Source organism: Zalophus californianus, chromosome 5 (assembly GCF_009762305.2).
Source record: "Zalophus californianus isolate mZalCal1 chromosome 5, mZalCal1.pri.v2, whole genome shotgun sequence".
Taxonomy (NCBI): Eukaryota; Metazoa; Chordata; class Mammalia; order Carnivora; family Otariidae; genus Zalophus; species Zalophus californianus.
Genome location: NC_045599.1, coordinates 120,535,185 through 120,554,470, shown reverse-complemented (window position 1 = coordinate 120,554,470; position 19,286 = coordinate 120,535,185). Strand labels below are relative to the sequence as shown.

Sequence of the window (19,286 nt, the reverse complement as noted above, 5' to 3'; positions counted from 1 at the left end):
GGAGGCAATCACCACTTCTCAAATTTGAGTTGACACATAAGAATACAGAAGTTTTTTAGTCACCATCTACCTCATGAATGTACAGGCTGAGTCTTTTTAAAGAACGCAAACATAAGTGGCTTTTTATTAAAAAAAAAAATCTATAAAAAGAGGAAATGCCCTGTAGTGGATGCTGCGGTCCCAGGTCACATCCGTTTGTCCCACCTGATGCGAGTGCATGCACCTGTGGTGCACGGCCGCCATCGTGCACATTGCCACGTCCGCTTCGGGAGCCTGTCCAGGCTTCTCCCAAGCCAGGCAGGATCTTCAGCCCATGTGCGGGTGTGCCCTAGAAGTTCATGGGCATGAACACCTCCAGGGCAGCCCTCAAGCAGTGGAGGGCAGGGGTTGGGGGATAAACACCGCAGCCTCCCCTCCTTCTCTAGGACACACCCCACACTCTACAGCTTCTCCGAGAGGCCTCTGTGGAGGTGGGCCCTGGCCGGCCACTGTGGGAACCCACGGGACAACACACGTTATTAGCTGTCCTCCCTCCCCTTTCCACTCTCCCTGGCCCCTCACTTCCTGTTCCTGGGGTCATCTTCCAAAGAAACCCTACCTCTAGTTCTGGTTTCTTAAACAGGCCCTAAAAATAATGTTTGACATGAAGACAGAACAGTGTCCCTGGAATCGAGAGCTGACAGAGAAATAACTGGCATTACAACGAGCTCCTAAACTGTGACCCAGGAAAACGGTGTCTCTGGAGGAAATGGTTCTTCTTTACCACTTTACATACGAGTTTTATTAGGACCATACCTGACCTTCCTGATTTCATGCTTTGCCTTTTCTGTTTATTCTGCAGATTCTTCTGGGAAGCCTAAGTTCACCAAGTGCCGTTCACCTGAACTAGAGACTTTTTCATGCCACTGGACAGATGGGGTTCATCACGGTTTGAAGAACCCAGGATCAGTACAGCTGTTCTATATTAGAAGGTGCAGGCTTTATGCCTTTCTGACTTTTCCCTCCATGGATTTTCGGATGAAAGTATACTGAGTTGCATGCAGTGGTGGACATGGAAAGCATTTTTTTTTGATGACTTAAATGTATACATTTATTCAAAAAAAATTAATTAAGCCCTTACTATGTGTTTGATGCTATTTAAGGCACTGGGGATACAGTGCCAATTACAAAACAGGTAAGGACCCTGGCCTCGTGGAGCTTCATTTCCAACAGGGGAAGGCAGACAACAAAAAATAAGTAAAATAAATAAATGTCAGCTAGTAAAAGGGTTATTAAGAAAAGGAGAAGCCAGAAAGAGGATACAAAGTGTCCACACTGTGAATGAGTACATGCATGTGCATGAGAGTGTTTGAGGGTGAGTGTGTGTATATGAGTGAGGATATGTGTGAGTGGGTGAGAGTGTGGGTGCAAGTGTGCATATGCAGGAGTGTGTGTGAAGTGTGTGCAAATGTGGGAGTGTGTGAGAGAGTGAGTGGTGAATGTGTGCATACGAGAATGTGTGGAAGCAGGTGTGTGGATGTGCACAAGGATATGAATGTGTACGTGTATATGAGAGAGCGAGTATGTGAAGGTGTGGATAAGGGTGCATGAGTGTGTGTGCATATGTGTGTGTGTAGGGAGCTTGGGTGATACTTTAGATGAGCAGCTCACAGTGGGCCTTGCTGACGTGGTGTGTTATAGCAGAGACAGAAGTGAAGTGAGAGAGGCCCACATGAATATCTGGGGGGGAAACTGTGCAGGAGAGTAAATTACAAGTGCAAAGGCCCTGAGGCTGATCTGTTTGAGGAAAGCAGGAGGCCCGCATGGATGGCACAAGGTGAAACATGGGGATGTGACATGAGGAGAGGTCAGAGAGTTGGCCAGAGCCCGACTGCACCAAGCCTTGTTGGCCATGGCTGGGCCTTGAATTTGACTTCATCTGTGGTGGGCTTTGAGAAGACGTGTATGTTTTAAAAGACTCAGCTTAGTGTCTAAGTAGAAAATAGACTATGTCCCTATTAGATTAGTTATACTCAGTAAGGAATTGTAGTACTTTTCTATTCCATTTTGACCGATGGTCTTCTAAAATAACAGAGGAAGAGTGAAATGAAGATCTCTCAATATAATCACCATCCAACTAGTTTCTTTCTGACCCCTCACCTGGAATTATTTCCATTTCTGTTTACTCTTATGTTGTGCCTTTTTGCCTTTTCTAAGTTTTAGGTTCTAACACTTTATCATTTCCACTTTTCCACCCAACCCCCAGGGGAAGCCTAAGCCAAGATTCAAGGGTAGCCGGGACCCTTTCTCCCAGGGTGGGAGCATTCATGGGTCCAAGGCTGATGCCATCTATACCACAGAGGAGCAGGGGAAGGGAGGGAACATGCAGGGAGCAGCCAAAGACATGGGCTCATCTCAGCCTGACTCTGGCACTCGCTGAGTAATGCCATGCAGAGTAGTCTGTTCACAACTCATTTACGAAACCAGAGATGGCAGGTCTTGTCTCATGCCTTCTTGTGAGTGTTTGGGTCGATAATACATGAAAAGCACTTAGCCCCGCGCATGGCACAGCATAGGTAATCAACAAATGGTAGGTGCTGTTACTATTGGTAATATGGTGATAATTTAAAATCATAATGATACAGAAAGCCAATTCCTGGGCTACAAAAATGACTTCTGATTCTTTCCAGCTACCGATTATTGGTTTGTTCTAAGGCCGTTGTTAGTGCAAAACTGGGTACTCAGTATACAAGTAAATAGTTTGAGGTGGCAACCCATACTGGCCTTACCCACTTCCCAGGGGTTAGGGAGGTTTCCTGGATGTGCCCCAGAGGGCACACAGATATGACATGGCTTGGCACCCAAGGCACTTTTTTTCTCTCAGGGCTAGCACTACAGAGAGGTAGGGGTGAAGAGGCTATGCTGCTCTGTGGAAGTACATTTGGACAGGAAGCTTATATGTTTGGTAACACTTTGGAGTATCCATTGGATTGACTGTTAAAGGGAGAGAGATTTCGGAGGTACAGAGAGCCGGCTCAGTGAGAACAAAGTAAGTTATTTGTGCAGGCACAAGGAACTAAACTGAAGAGAGAGAGGGCATAGTCGGGCCCACTTTATGGAAATGGGTTATTACCTAATATTACCTAATGGTAATACCTAATATTACCTAATATTCACCAAATCTGAACTTGAGCAAAAAGATAAATCCAAAGGTATAAAACCCTCACAAATATATATTTGTTCCTTACTTTCTCCCATCTGGGTCACATGCCTTTGCCTCCAGGCCTCCTCTGTGCACGCTAGGCATCTGAGCACCCACCCCCAGTCCAAAGCCTGGCTCTGTGCTAATGGAGATGCCACAGAAAGTGTGACCAGGTGGAGGGCAAACCTCAACATATTTGGAAGGATGTCATTAACTGTTGCCCTAGTGGGGTTTGGGATCCCAGGGGAAAACACTGTCACATCTCCAAATGCCCAAGCACAACCTCATGATTAGAGCCAACCCCAACTTGCAAAATCAGTATTTTGTGTTTTCCCTACAAAAATATAATTATTTTGAATATCTAGCCAAAGTAGCATAAGCCTCCAGCCCGGTTTATCTAGGAAGGGTAGAATCCAAGGGTCTAGGATGTCAGGCCCAGACCGTACCAGTGAGTACACAAATGTGTTAGCCTTCGCACTGGCCCCTGGCACAAAGAGGACCGTACAGATGTGCTTTCTGATTCTCATCATTGTTTCCCAGAATTCAGGTCCCAGGCAACTCCTGGAACCATAGAATCGTGACCCCTCTTCCCGGACACACGAAGCTGGGACAGGATTTCATCCAGAACTGGAACAGGGGAGATAGGAAGGCTCGGGGAAGGGACCCACGCACTGGGCTTTCCGTTTTACCGGCCTGGCCTTGGTAACTAAAGCACAAAGGAGCCTAACCACGTCAGGCTATCCACTGGAGGGGCCCAGAGGCAGCCGCATGCGTGGCGGCCAGGGGGGCAGCTTGAATGCAAATCGCAGGCACCACAGTAGGAGGCTCTGGGGGGGCCTGTTGGAGATGCTCTGCTCTCAGCTCCTTGCCCACAGGTGCCTTATTGTTGAAGAAAGTGGGCTTGTGAAGGCTCAATCCCAAAGACTCTACCCCCCCACTTCTGCCATGCCCCACACTCACTCTCCTCAACGAAAGATCCTGGCCTATTAAAGGAAAGTGTATTTTCCATGCAAGGTTCTGGAGGAGATGAGAAGGGAGAAAGGACACCGTTGCTTTTCCCTTTTTTCTAGAGAAAAGATTGAATTTTAAGCCTAAAACACATGATCTGTATGTAATGAAAACTGTGGTCCTTAGAACGTAAATGATGTTTTATTTTTAGGATTTTTCTTCCAGTTGCTAGATGGAAAAGCATTTGGATAGAAAGTATTTCTTCTGCTCTTTATTCTGATTTTTACCAGTAGTCCCATTGTACAGCCTTCCTTCCGTTTCACAAGATAGACTAGGAGCAAACCTCATGCACTTAACTCTTCGGGGTACGACAAGGAGAAAGTAGTTTCCAGAAACTGGCTTTGGTCGCCTGTGTAGAAGTTCAGCCCAGGGAAAACGGGCCAGAGTCCCTGTTTTGCAAGTCCATTTGTTTTTTTGGCTAAATTTAAGAGTTTAAAAATAAGTTTTAAATATTTATTTAAAATAAAATTCAACTTCGGTTAATGAGGGGGAGGGCTCTGGGAGTTGTGTTTTGAACTAACTGTTCCTGTGCTTAAGATAAGTGCTTTAAGTTGTTTGCTCTGTGGAACTAATGGATTTGGGATAATCTAAACAAGGTTTTTCATACAGCCCCCATGAGGACATGTCAAAGTTGAGAAACCATAAAACACACAGAGCTAAACTGCCTATTACAAATCCAGACCTGTGCAGCACTGTACTACATCCTTACATTTTAATACTAACTTGTATACTATCAACTAATGCTAAGTATATTTTTTTTATCTGTCTTATTATATAAGAGCCTCATTTCTCTGGGCAATCTTGCTAAACCATTCTCTTGAACATACTCTTACTTCGTTTGAAAGTCAAGATAAAATAAACCAAACTGCAGGTCAATGACCCACCTCTCTGTAATTCTTAATCCTTTTCCTGCTACTCTAAACATACACACACACCCCTACACATTTACACACACATACACATATATACACATACATAAATACACACGCCCACACACACACCACTCACATTTCCCATCAGGGATGAATCTCCCTCTCATCCAAGGGTATGCAACTTTTGAAAAAATCTCAACCAGAATTTAAGCTACAGTTCACTGGCCATCTTAATCCCAAGTTCTTTCCAACAGCTGATGAGCAACTATCTCAAGGACCCCCTCATACTACACAAGTTTCCTCCCAGTGCCAAAGAGGCCAGCCTGAGAAACGGCTGTAAAGAAGGAAGCGTGCGTTGTCTCTCAGCTCATCCCTTCCTTCCCTATAGCCTGTGGTGTCCTGGGCGCTCACTGCTGCCCAGCACCCGTCCCTGAGAGGGACGCTTACAGACCTCTACTCTCTGGCCTGCCAGCCGCAAGCACCTCAGCCTATACAAGGTCATTCCTACCTTCTTCCCACTCAGCCACAGACCACCTGGTTTTATGTCTCCTTGACTTATAAACCTCCTTCTTAGCTGATACCTGATGAATAATAAGCAAACAATGAAGTATTCCACCCAAGTAGCAATTCTAATTTGAGAAGTTTTCCCATTTATTCCATTGCCCTCTCTTCCCCTCACCATACTCATGCCCATGCTTGCATAGCTCAGTACCTTTGACCACTCAGTTCCCTCCTTCCTTTCCCTATTGCCACGTATTAAACTTTTACCCATCCTTCAAGATGCTAGAAACACCACCTCTACCTTGAAGCCTTCCGTGAACAGCCAGAGCAATCATTCCCTCTTCTGAACTTTTAGGGAGCCTAATGAGCACTATTTGTGAGCACAAACCCACACTGCTTTGTAATACAGTTTTTTAATCCTTCCTCTGAGGCAAGAGTCATTACTTAGACACACGTGCATCCTGCATAATGTCCAGCACAGTGTTTTATATATAATCAGTGCTTATTAAATATGAATGGAATGACTACAGGATACCAAAAAAAAAAAGTACTCAGATGGTAATTTCTGAGTCTCCTTCTAGCCTGAAGGTAGGAACACCATCGTATTAATCATTATATCCACACAGGGCTAGTGGCAGCTGGAATGCCTCTATAGGACGTATATAGTAGGCAGCCAAAGATGGTTTGCCGGACTCATTCAGTCAGTCAGAGGGATGGGACTTGGGAGGGCTGTGTCACATTCTAGCACACGTTCGCTCGTTCTTGCAGGGGTGGCCTTGAGTAGGAGCAGTCCTTGCTTGCTCTGCATTTTTGTTCAGGCCCCCATGGCAGCTGACCAGGGATTTCCCTTTCCCTAAACTCTGCTTCCTTCCCCAGTAAACTTCCTGGCATCTCTTCTCCATTCAGCTCACACCCTGCCAATGTTTTAAGTCATCAGGGTACATGATGCTCTCTGTAGAGTGGGGTAGAGGTGAATAAACTGCATGGCGGAATGTGAATATGGATATGTGGCTTCTCTGATTTCTTCAGTATTCTCCATGTGTCTGTCTTTCCTCCATGACTTGTTTTGGTTGGTTGTTTGTTTTTAGCTGAGCCAAGATGTAGGAAAATATGAGCTTGTTTTTTGTAGAGAAAACAAAAGAAAGGAACAGATAGGCAAACACATTGATTCAATTCAGCCCATTTTTGCTTCCATTTTTTTTATATTATAATGAAGTGTTCATTCTACTTACAAAATAGAAAAAATTGCTTTCTGGGTTTGGAAACAATTTTTAATTTCTGAGTTCATGACCTTTTGTCTCTTCTAAGGGTGGGGAGAAAAAGCCTAGGATCCGCATGTTTCATAAATGTCACCTGAAGGTCCAGCATGTTTACAATGTTCTCATGGCTCTTCATGTAATTAAGGAAGAAAATAAACAGGAACATGGGAAGGAATTCAAGACCTCAGGAAGACTCCCCCAAGCCTAAGACAGCCTTGGGGAGATGGACACAGGGTACAGTGGTTCAGAGTAGGGTGGTAGCCAACTTTCCACCTCGAGGCCCCCCAAATCTCCGTGTCACTCAGCCTGAAGAATGCCGTCAGTGTGCCTCCCCAACCATGAGATGGGGAGACATCCGGGTCCAAAGAGTCACTGTTCTTTGGGAATTGGCCCAATTTATAGTTTGGGAGTTGGCCTTCTGTAGTGTTTTAATAAAGGAACATTCTAAACCTCCCTCAGCCTTGGAACCCTCATCTGTAAAATGTGGATAATAAAGTGCCTACCCACAAATTACTTAATTTAGGAGCTGGCACATCATATGTAGTCAATGCACAGATGCTTTTGCTGTTGTACAAGTACCAACGGCCTCCTATCAGTCTGCAGAAACTGTGGATGAGTCCACAGATGTGATACTTCTTGGAAGTGATGCTGCTAAAATACTTGCTTGTAAAATATTTGTGTTCCAGCTTATTGAATCTGACTATCAGGCACCTCACTTTGACTTAAACCATGGCATGATTTTTGGAACAATTCCTCCTTTTTTACCCTCCATTTCAGGAGCACTCAAGAATGGACTCAAGAATGGAAAGAATGCCCTGATTATGTCTCTGCTGGAGAAAACAGCTGTTACTTTAATTCATCTTATACCTCCATTTGGATACCCTACTGTATCAAGCTAACCAGCAATGGTGGTACGGTGGATCAAAAGTGTTTCTCTGTTGAGGAAATAGGTAAATCACAGGTTTGTGTTTTATTTGACATGGCTTTAGATTAAATAAGCAGGGAAACCTCAGTGTCCAGGTGTATTCAAGTAGGAAGACTCTGTCATTATAATCTAGGTGAATGGAGGTCTATTTTATAGGGCATGAGATCAGCTAGTGAACAAGAGGGAGAAGGCAGGAAGAATGGAAGTTGGCTCTAACATAAAACAACCTGGCGGTAAATGTTGTCAAGAAAAGAATGGGAGTCTTGCAGAATCTTTTCTTTGAGGAGGTCTTTCAAGCTGGATTGTGTTCTTGGGTACCATAAGAGACAAACTCAATGGGCTTCTAGGATTCCTTCTTTCCTAATTTTTCAATATGATTATTACATTCAGATCTGAAATATGTTGACCTTTGATCCTTACAATCACTGTAATAAAAGCCTAGATTTTCTTTATCACAAAGCATAATAATTCTGGAATTTTATGTTTATAACACAGCCCAAAATCGGTTTAAAGACATGTTTATAGGATCTCAAGACAAACACTGGAGATAATCAGAGCTCATTGAGCTAAATGAAAGATCTAGACAGATTATCCCTTGTCCATCGTGTGGACACAAGGGGAAGTGAAACAAAACAAAACAAACAACTGTAATTGGAATATTTATGTTTATTCTATAATAGTGTAAACAGCAAAATGTAAAGAATCAAAGAAGGACTTTGAGCAGCTGACGTTGGTGCCTCAGAATCTATCCACAAAAGCTCATCTGTTACAGAAATTGCTTGGAGTTTCTCTGAGACGTGCTGTCCTTATGTGCTCGTGTGTGGTTTCCCAGGCACCGGCAGACTGGAAGAGGCTAAGAGAATGTGGCTAGAAGCTGCAGGCAGAAACAAATAAATCTGATAGCCTGTCAGGGAGAAGAACAAGCAGAAAAGAGAACCCAACTGCATAACTTGAAGAGACTATTCAGTGTATGCCCCAATGTCAACAGACGTAGCTGTTGAGTGGCTGAATGGGTAGTAGTAAGAATTATCAGGTCAAGACCCATGTTCTAACACTGTCCCTGCCCGTAGCTAGCCCCACTCATTTCCATGGCTGACTTTCACAGAGGACCTGCCATGCCCTGGATGCTGTGCTAAGTGTGGTAGCTGCAGAATGAGGAAGATCTGGTCAAGTAGGGGAGGCAGGTGTGTTAAATGATTGCAGTACTGTGTCTTAGGTGCTGGACTTGAGGTGTATGGAGGACATAGTAAGCCAAGGTAGTGGCCAAAGGTACAATGATTGGCTGGGCCCGAGGGATGAAGAAGGGCTGCCCAGACATGATGGCAGTTCAGTTACTCCTTAAAGCATTGGTGGGAGTTGCCAGGTATACCAGATAGACTGTGTCTTCCAACAACTACTAAGTTCCGAAAGTGACAAATGGCACAGAATAGTGAAGGACTCGGGAGCAGTTAGGCAGGCCTGACTGATCAGCCAGAGAAATTGTAAGTGGTCTTGTGTACCCCACAAAGGAATTTAGACTTTATCTTACTGCCAAGAGGTGCATTTGAGGATGTTTAAGAAGGGAAATGACCTGCGGATAATAATAGCTAATACTTAAAAAGCCCCTACCTATGCGTCAGGTATAATAACCATGTGAGAGAGGTTCTGTTATAATCCCCATTTCACCGATGATGACATTGAGGCTCAGAGCATTTAAAGGCTAACTCAAGGTCGAACAGCTAGCAGGCAGAACTGAGATTTGAACCTAGGCAGCATAGCTCCAGAGTCCACACTCTTAATCTCAAAGTTATCCAGTGCCACCTGTTGTGTTACTAATGTCTCAGGGAAATCCATCCTGCTGCAGTGTAGAGGGTAGACTGGAGTAACACAGACTAGAGATAGAGAGGTTAGAGGACTTGGTGATAATCTTTGTGACAATTAAGGCAAAAGATGATGACAGGCAGTTACAACCACAGCAGGGAGGAAGGGAGCTGGGAGGGGGAGACCGCAAGGAATGAGGTGAGCCTAACAGATCTTAAGAAGACAACCACAGGCCTTCAGCTTCCTCACGCATTGTGTGAGTATTCTGCTGCTACCTCACAGGGCTCATCTTTGGGTTTAAAGTACTGTATTATTAGACATTTGTTGTTTGTTCATGCATTCAGCAAGTATTTATTGAGTCCCTTCCTTGGGCCAGGTACATTTCTAGGTGCCAGGAGCAGAAAATGTCTGCCCTTGTGGGTTTTTATCCCAGTGAGGGTGGAGAGAGACAATACTCTGAGGAAAAACGACACAGGGAGGACAAGGAGTGCAGGAGAGTTTGCAATTTTAATAGTCATCAGAGCTGGCTTTGCTGAGTAAAGAAAAAACTGAGAGAACAACGTGTCCATCTGAGGGAAGGGCCCTTCAACAAGAGGGCACAGCAAGGGTAAAGCTCCTGTGGTGGGAGCATGCCCTTGCTCACTTGAGGAACAGCGTGTGGTGGGGAGAGGGGCTGGCACAGAGCCAGCAGGGGGCATGTAAGAGGCCACATCTGAGGGATCCATGAGGCAAAGTTACAGCACCCTTGAAGCCATTGGACGACTTTGGCTTTCACCTGGAGTGAAAAAGGAAGGCTTTGGAGGGTTTGAAATGAGTGATGTGTTCTAATTTTAATGTGAAAATAACCACTGTGACAAGTGTATTGAGAATAGACTGACGGAGGACAGAGACCCCAGGAGGAGACCACTTCGGAGGCTAATGCAGCAAAATGGGCAAAAAAGTGTCATGGCAGGCTTGGGTTGTGGAGGTGCTGGTGGTGAGCAGTGGTTAGAATCCGGGACCATCTTGAAAGTACAGCTGACAGAATGTGGGGGTGGTGAGAAAAAGATGTGTCAAGGAAGAGCTCACTCATTTCATCTTGAGCACCTGGAGGAATGGAGCGACCATTAGCAGAGAGAAGGAAAGTGACAGAGGACCACATTCCGGGGAGGGGACTAGGGGCTGCCCGGGAATGTACTCGGGCTCAAGTGCTTTTGCAACATCTCAGAGGAACTGTGGGATACAGCACATGGCAGGATATACAGAGGGAAGGGGGAGCTTATTATGATGCTTATAACAGTGGTACGAGCCCTCTCAGAAAGGACCATGTTCCATAGCTTCTATTTAAAGTAGAAAGGGGAGTTTTTAAGATGAAACATGAGTAATAAGTTGAAATTTTTCCACCAAAAACATTTTTAATATTTTCGCCTCTTCAAGGGTTAAACTTAAGTTATCAGAATTCCTCAGTCCCCAACAAATCCCCAGAAGGGCGAAGCATTACTGCCCTGATTGTAGCCATATGCAGCTCAGCTATTTTGCAGATCCCTCCAATTTAATTTCCAAAATGTGGTCATTATTAGTCATATTTGGATTCCCTGTTTTTTTAAAGTTGTGTCCACTCTACAGGAGTCAATATCATGCTCCTTCACAGTTGAATGCAAGAGCTTCCCCTTTTAGCCACCAGATTTTAACAGCCAGTTAGAGCTCCTCACACTTATATCTGGAGGTAATTCTCTGGCCAACCCTAGGGATCTAGACTTTGCAACACTCTAGGTGACCTTCTACAAAGAGTAGAAAAGAAAGTAAATCTTACTCTGTATCTACAAGTGACTTTTGAAAACCTCAGTACTGAGACCCAAAGAGGAATAATTTATCGGGAACTATCTAGAATGTAAATTTAGATATAGTTCCTAGCTTGGGAATCCATATTTCTCTTCATCGGTCTTTGGGAAATTGTAGTCTTTGCAGTTCTGATAAGCTTCAGAATACAGCTGATTTACCAGAGAATGTACAGTATGTCAATAGAAACCAAGCAAAACACTATTTCAGATTGTTCATATGTAGTTAAGAGACAGAAAACCCTGACTCATTACCATTTGAGAGAAGAGTAAAATGCCTTCTTTCTTATGTCTGAAAAAATCATCACATGTGGCTAGGAAGACAACAAGCTAAGGAGCATTAGCTAAGGGTTTGGAAGGATTGTTCTAATAGCAATACAGAAATTAATAAGACAAGATCCTTGCCCTAGGTAATAAACAATTTGGAATAAAAAAGATTTCTCTGTCCCTAGCTCCAAAACAGTCACATGTTTAAATACTCTAGGTCTTTGTGACTCTGTTCTTCAGTTTCGAGTTACAATGAATTCCGTTGCCAAAATCCCAAAGCATTAATCCTATCAGGGCTAAAGGAAATGTAAGACATGGCAGGTCCTCAAGAAAAATTTTAGATCAGATTTTAAACTTGAAAAGGAATTTTTTGTAGGGGTTTTCTTCAAAGTTAAAAACCAATCACACTCAAGTAAAAAAAAAAATAACACTTATACAATGAGAGTATAATGAGAATATTGGAAGAATTCAGGGTATGAATAATAAAAATGCATAAAGTAATTGGTCTCTTCAGAAAAAAAAAAAAAACACTCCATTAAATCGAGCTGTACCTGTCTGGGCACTAACTCTCTGTCAAAATGCACAGTGCAACCAGATCCACCCGTCGGCCTCAACTGGACTTTACTGAACATCAGTTTAACGGGCATTCATGCCGATATCCAAGTGAGATGGGAACCACCACCCAATGCAGATGTTCAGAAGGGATGGATAGTCCTGGAGTATGAACTGCAATACAAAGAAGTAAATGAGTCCCAGTGGAAAATGGTAAGATATCATTACATATCACACTTTAAAAGGCTTTGCCTTTTCTTCTTTTTATATCAACAACACCTCTCTCATTTACAATTAGATTTCCTTTTGACCTAATTCCACATGCTCATGCTATAGACTCCATATTTTCTTATTTGAGAAAAACAGACATAATCAGTAAAATACCATCTTGGAATTCTGTCCAACAGCAGATGCTTACATGGAGCTTCTATGGAAGCCTAAGGAAGGAAAGGAAAACTATCTCCCCAGTCATCCTCAGTGTCCTGTTTAACTTTTGAACAAAGTTGTATACTCTAGCTACTTAAGCTATTTTTGGGGATGTGGCTAAACATGGGAAGAGTCATGGTCAAGGTCAACAGTGAGCTATGGCTACATATTCTCCCATGATTTTAGTTGCTAGTATTTACAAGACCCCCATTAAAGTAAGTTCAAAAGTGACTCCAGGAGGGAAACAGGGGAAGGGAGTTTGTCCCCTAGAGGTTGCAGAAGGATGTTTTGTTACATACCTCAGGGAAGAATCGAGTTAAGAGGTTTTTATGTAGGCGAGTAGCACAGTGGTGGTTGACCTCTGAACTCCTTACATCCTTGAGAAATATATGGGAACTAGGTACTTAGATAAGTTCCACATGGCGCACAACAAGGAGAAAAACAGGATTATCTTGCTGCTCCCAGTATAACTAATTCTAAATCAGTCTAACCACAGAGTCGTAGCCCTGGCCAAGCCAAGTGGTTTCTGGCCTGTCAGCAGGTCGTTCCCTGTGGCCTGGCAGATTCACTCCCAGAATTTTGAGACACCAGGCCTTGTCCGTTCAGGGATCTGCTGAAAAAGAAGCCAATTTTGTCATTAAAGTTAAGTTTGGAGCAGCTGTGAACAGTTAAATACTGGGCTTTGAGGTGCTGTTTTCAGCATCATTTTAATTTAGATATCTGTTCCGTTAACTTGGTGCAAAAAAGCCCGGTTGGTGGCTGAGTCAAAGAAGACTTTCTAAATTCAAGTTTCAGTCAAACATGTATTCAGCAACCAGATACTGAAATAACTACCGTGCACAAGGCACCGTGCCAGGAGCCCCAGGGAGCAGTCCTCAGACTGTGAACGTGGGCGAGCCCTGAGGGTCCCTGAGACCCTTTCAGGGAGTCCACAAGGTCAAGACTGTTTTCCTACTAAAACCGAAAGGTTATTTCCCTTTTTCACCGGGTTGAGAGCTGTAGCGATGGTGGGAATACTGCTGCCAGCTGAGCACAATCAAGGCGGTCATTCCAAACCGTGCTGACCATCACCGCGCTCGCCACCACCATGCGCGCTCGCCAAACCCCTGCGCTTACAGTAATGGGGAGAAAGCCAGCCTCACATAAGGATTGTCTTGATGAAGCTGCACATTTTATTAATTTTATTAAATCTCAAACTTTGATGACATAGCTTTTTAATATCCTGGGTGACACATTTAATATCCTGGGTGACATGTTGAGGACACCTAACACACTTCTGCGGGTACTGAGCTGCCGATGGTTGTCTTAATGAGGCACGCAAATGGCCGAGTTGCTCGCTGCACCAGCTGCTTTTTTGCACGGAACACCTTTTCGCTTGAAAGAACAACCGATAATCTGAATAGGTGGTTATTCATAGTGAAGTTGGCACAGAGTTGGCAAACATTTCTTGAAAACGAATGAAGTGGGCTTATCAGTCCAAGAAAAACGGTCCACAGTAATTGTTACCAATGAAACTTGAACTTTCAAAGGAAAATTCGAGTTTTGGAAAACTTGCATCTGATCTGCAGCAGTGAGCTTGAGAGCTTTCCCAGTCTTTGAAGACTTTCCTGACCAGATCGATGGTGATATTAGCTAAAGTGATTTTTTATATTGTATAATAAAATGTGTGAACATTTAGAAAATTTGCATAACTCAATGAGCCAATATTTTCCAAATGACTAATACATGATGTAACCAAAATCATGCATGGGGAAATGATCCATTCAAAGTGCTAGGTGGAAAGATGTATTTTAATGTAGCAAGATATGAAAGATTCACTGATACAGTTTCAGATTCCACATTGCAACTAACCTTAAGTAACTACCATGCTTACATGCTAGTTCGATCTGTAGTCCTGACTGTATTAATCCATCTCCCAAAAAAGGTCTTAGGCCTCTGGTGTTTGATGTGTCTGATCCATTCTTGGCTCTGGAGCCAGAGTGATCATTCTAAAACACACTCCCTCACTTAAAATTCTTTTCATAAACATTCAAAAATATGCACACACTTAAATCCACTTTTTACTTGTATGATTCTGTGAGTCTTGACAGATCCATAAAGCTTGGTAGCTACCACCACAATCAGGATGGAGAACAACTTATCATAACCTTCATCCTCTCCCAAACCTGAACCCTTGGCAACCACTGATCTGCTCATCTCTGTAGTTTTGCCTTTCCCAGGAAGTCATTGGAACGGAATGATATAATAAGTAACCTTTGACTCTGGCTTCCTTCACTCCTCATAATGCATATGAGATTCCTACTGCTGAGTGTAACATTCCTTTTTATCGCTGAGAGTGTTTCATCGAACTGTAAAACTGGTCAGGCTCACTCTCTGTTTCACATGGTGGTTGTGAGTATTAAAAAAAATTCCATTTGGTGGAAGCTAGTTGAAAAATAGAAAAGACCAGATCAGTGTCAACACCTGAGGGTGCTTAGCAGAGCAGTTCCACCCTGACTTCATTTCTACATTCCACACTTGGACATATCCACTGGGATGCCTCAGGGGCTCTCAAAAAAGCCACATGTTCAAACCTCCTCCTACCTCCCTAGTCTTCCCCTCTCAGTAAATGACATGTCCATACAGCTGTTCAAATTTAATCCAGAATATTGTCCTGACATCTCTCGGTATCTTACTCTCCTTACTCCTTAGCTCCGAATAATCACCAATTCCTACTGATTCATGCTCTGAATTATATCATGGACTGGTGTCATTATTGTGTCTTCTCTGGATCACCTCAACAGCCTCCTATGCAATGTCTCTGTTACCACTGCTTCCCCACTCTGAACCACTTTCCATGGAGCAGAGTGATATTTGCAAAATTCATAGATTTCTTTATTAAATAAGATTTCTGAGATGTCTATCTATATAGACATGTCTATAAGCAAATATTTTCCTACTTTCTTTATCCAACAGAAAGTCACAATTATTCTGAACTATCCCCAGGACTGAATTTTTCTGTAGGCAATCATATTTAATACTATAGGGTAAGATGTGCCAAGGGGCACTTTGCCAAAATTAACATTTCTTAGAAACTTAAAAAAACTACCACTTGTGGAGTTTTGGTATTAGTGTTGAAAACTATCCACATGGGTGCCTGGCTGGCTCAGTCAGCAGAGGATGTGACTCTTGATCTTAGGGTTATAAGTTCGAGCCCCCACATTGAGTATGATTACTTCAAAATAAAATCTTTTTTTAAAAAAAGAAGAATATCCACAATTTTCTGAAAAGGCTATTAAAATATCACACCCTTCCTTCACTATATATCTGTGTGAGACCAGATTCTATTCAATGCACTTCAACCAAAACAACACAAAAGATTTAATGCAGAAGCAGATGTGGCTCCTATTCTCCACCATCATGGTGTGTGTGGTTGACTACTCCTCCCCATGTCTTCTCACAAGACCTTCAGGATCAAGTGATTCCTGGCCAAGAAACAAAAGCAGAACCATCCCATTCCCTAGTGGATTTGGATGGAAATTGGTAAAGTCGGGTACAACTCCAGGAGGAAGCATTGGAGAAGAACCAAGCTGTGTCTCTAAGGGATTGCACGTGAGATGGCACACATATTTATTGGGCATGAAGGCAGGTGTTCCTTTCTTATTACTCTGTAAACATCACTACTACCTGAAGAATACGCATGTTTTATCAGGGAAATTATTTTTCTGTTACTATGCTTTTGCCACAGTAGGTTGGCTCAGTAATAAATATGTGAGACCTTTTGTTAGAAAAAAAAATACAGAAGCAGATGTAAAAATACAGCCATGTTGTATGAAGCCAGCCTTTAAAGAGACTTGCCAAAATGTAAAAATGTAAAACAGTGTCCCTCTTCTCACAAAATTATATGTTGTTTTGGAGAATACAATAATTTTTTTAAAATTAATATTTTAATTTTAAAACTTAAAAAATTTCTGTTTCAGTTTCTAAATGGTAAATAGGGATAAGCATAACCCAAATAAACCAAAATCTTTAGGCTTCTCAGTAATTTTGAAGGGTAAAAAGGAGTCCTGAAACAAAAAGTTTGACTATCCAGGAAAAGCAAAGATGTGAATCCAAATGTTAGCATTCATAGATTTACTAATCATAGTTTCAACCCTGAAAGTCCAGTGATCTAGCTGTATTTCAGCTGATGCACAGATACGAAGCTCGTACCCGGAGCCAGCTACATGGGAGCATGGGACTTAGTCAATTGACCACTCAGGTGTGCATCCCAGCTTGGCTTTGTCACACTTTTGATTGCATCTCTGCTAAATCTCATTAGATAGTCCAAAGGGGTCAGTTAACTTTTACTTCATTTAACTTGTGTAAGTGAAGTTACGTCTTCATGGCATTTCTTACAAGGGTCTCAGACAGAGTTGTCACGAATACCAAGAGTTTATCTGCAAGACTTGACCTCTGCTGAAGAGATTCACAATCTAATTGGTTATGAGCACAAGTGCCATAAGCTTAAAAACAAGTGAGGTTCGTAAATAGAGGGGGAAAAGCTAGTGTTTGTTGCGTGTATCCGGAATCCAGGTTACGATTGACAATGTGGAATTTTGTATTACGGTGTCTTTTTTTAAATTAAATACATCTTGAATATAAAAGTGATACTAATGATGATGTAGTTGTTTAAACCATTTACCTGCTAAATCAGGTTAAGGATTTAATGTTTTTTAAAGAAGTAATGAGTGGCAAAGAATTATCCACCTTGTATGGGCTATCTCCTGAGCACCCACTCTGTACCCAGTATTGTGCTGGGCTTTGGAAATGCAAAGATAAGGAAGGCATTGTTTGCCCCAGGGAATTTGCCGTGTAATATAGAAATTGGAGCAGTGTAATATAAGTATAAAAAGTAATCTAAGATGTGACTATCTGTCAGGATGGAGTAGGAAAAAGTGCCAGGAATGACATCTTAGAATATCAACAATCCTTGCACTGAGGATTGGCTGAGAATAGGCATTCCCTCCAAGGCAGGTGGCAGGGCTCAGTGCAGGTGGTAGGAGCCATGTAAATGAAATCGGGTTTGGCTGGCTGCTTTGGAGGGTTGAGGAGAGATAAAGAGGGGGCCAGAGATCAAATCACTGAGGGCCTCTTTTTGGTTTTGTCATTAGTGAAATCTGTAATGAAATAATATTGGTTACAATACAGAAATTAGGGCTTCAAAACTGGACACACACGTTTTAAAGAAACCAATAAGATAAGTTTAAAATTCAGAATCTTGCCTTTTAAAAAGCATTTTAGGCATGCAAATATGTTATATATTAAGAAGCTTCAGGGGCGCTTGGGTGGCGCAGTCGGTTATGCAGTGACTCCTGGTTTCAGCTCAGGTCATGATCTCAGGGTTGTGAGATCAAGCCCTGCATCGGGCTCCATGCTCAGCACAGAGTCTGTTTGGGTTTCTCTCTCTCTCCCTCTGCCCCTCACTCCCCACCCCACGTGAGCTCATGCATGCACACGCACGCTCACGCGTGCACACGCACGCACACACTCTCTCTAAAATAAATAAATAAATCTTAAAAAAAAAAAGAAGCTTCAGTAAAAAGATACAAACTAACCATCCCATATACACATGGGAAAAAATAGGGACCTTGTGAGTAGAAACTAAGGTGAAAGGAAATTTATTTTAGAAGCTGCAGGCCCAGCCTCTGACTTAATAAAACAAATTATGAGAATCTTCTAATGTGAAAACTCCATGCTGTTGAAAATATAAGTGTTCCTAGTTTTCTGTAAATAGGAGCAAGGTGTTCTATCTGAAAGCATATGAAAAACCCATATTGAATACCTGCTTTGAGTATTTGACTTGAAGGAAAACACTATCATTAGTTGGGCCTACCTCTTTCATAGCCCTATGTCTAATAGCCATACTACCCTTCCCCTGGAAGGTAAAAGAATATCCTGACCTTAAGGGTTGTGGGACCTTGATTTTTATTACCAATGACTCTAGTGACATTTTTTTTTTGCAAATTTTGAATAGGAAACCATTTGAGGTAACTTTAAGCCCTCTAGAATATGCTGAATAGGTATGTAGTTGCTTCTAATAGAATAATTTAGACAATTATGGTTTTTCTAGGACCCTTTCCAACTCTGTGATCTTATGAATGACTACCCAGAATTTCCAAAGAACAAACTGTGCATGTGTGTGTGTATATTTGACTATGATTTGTTTTGGTGTGGAAATATGGGGTTTTTTCTGTTCTTATGTCTTCATACAAAACTATAATATCCCAAAGGGTAGGCAACATATCCGTAATTCTCTTTATAGCTCCACCCAACCAGAGGGTATTATGCTGAGCGAAATAAGTCAATCAGAGAAAGACATGTATCATATGATCTCACTGATATGAGGAATTCTTAATCTCAGGAAACAAACTGAGGGTTGCTGGAGTGGTGGGGGGTGGGAGGGATGGGGTGGCTGGGTGATAGACATTGGGGAGGGTATGTGCTATGGTGAGTGCTGTGAATTGTGCAAGACTGTTGAATCACAGACCTGTACCTCTGAAACAAATAATACATTATATGTTAAAAAAAAAATGATAGTAGGAAGGGAAGAATGAAGGGGGGGGAAGTCGGAGGGGGAGACCAACCATGAGAGACTATGGACTCTGAGAAACAAATAGAGGATTCTAGAGGGGAGGGGGGTGGGGGGATGGGTTAGCC

General features: G+C 42.6%; 1 protein-coding gene across 12 annotated transcripts in view; it reads left to right on the top strand.

Annotated features, from left to right (window-relative positions):
- The window catches only part of GHR (growth hormone receptor), a 257,251-nt gene that overhangs the window by 223,926 nt on the left and 14,039 nt on the right, over window positions 1-19,286 (top strand). For all 12 annotated transcript variants that reach the window (XM_027604931.2, XM_027604925.2, XM_027604921.2 and 9 more), the window contains 3 exons: window positions 842-971; window positions 7,599-7,771; window positions 12,217-12,395. In XM_027604931.2, the coding sequence (XP_027460732.1) occupies window positions 842-971; window positions 7,599-7,771; window positions 12,217-12,395 (482 nt within the window). The remainder of the gene's footprint in view (window positions 1-841; window positions 972-7,598; window positions 7,772-12,216; window positions 12,396-19,286) is intronic.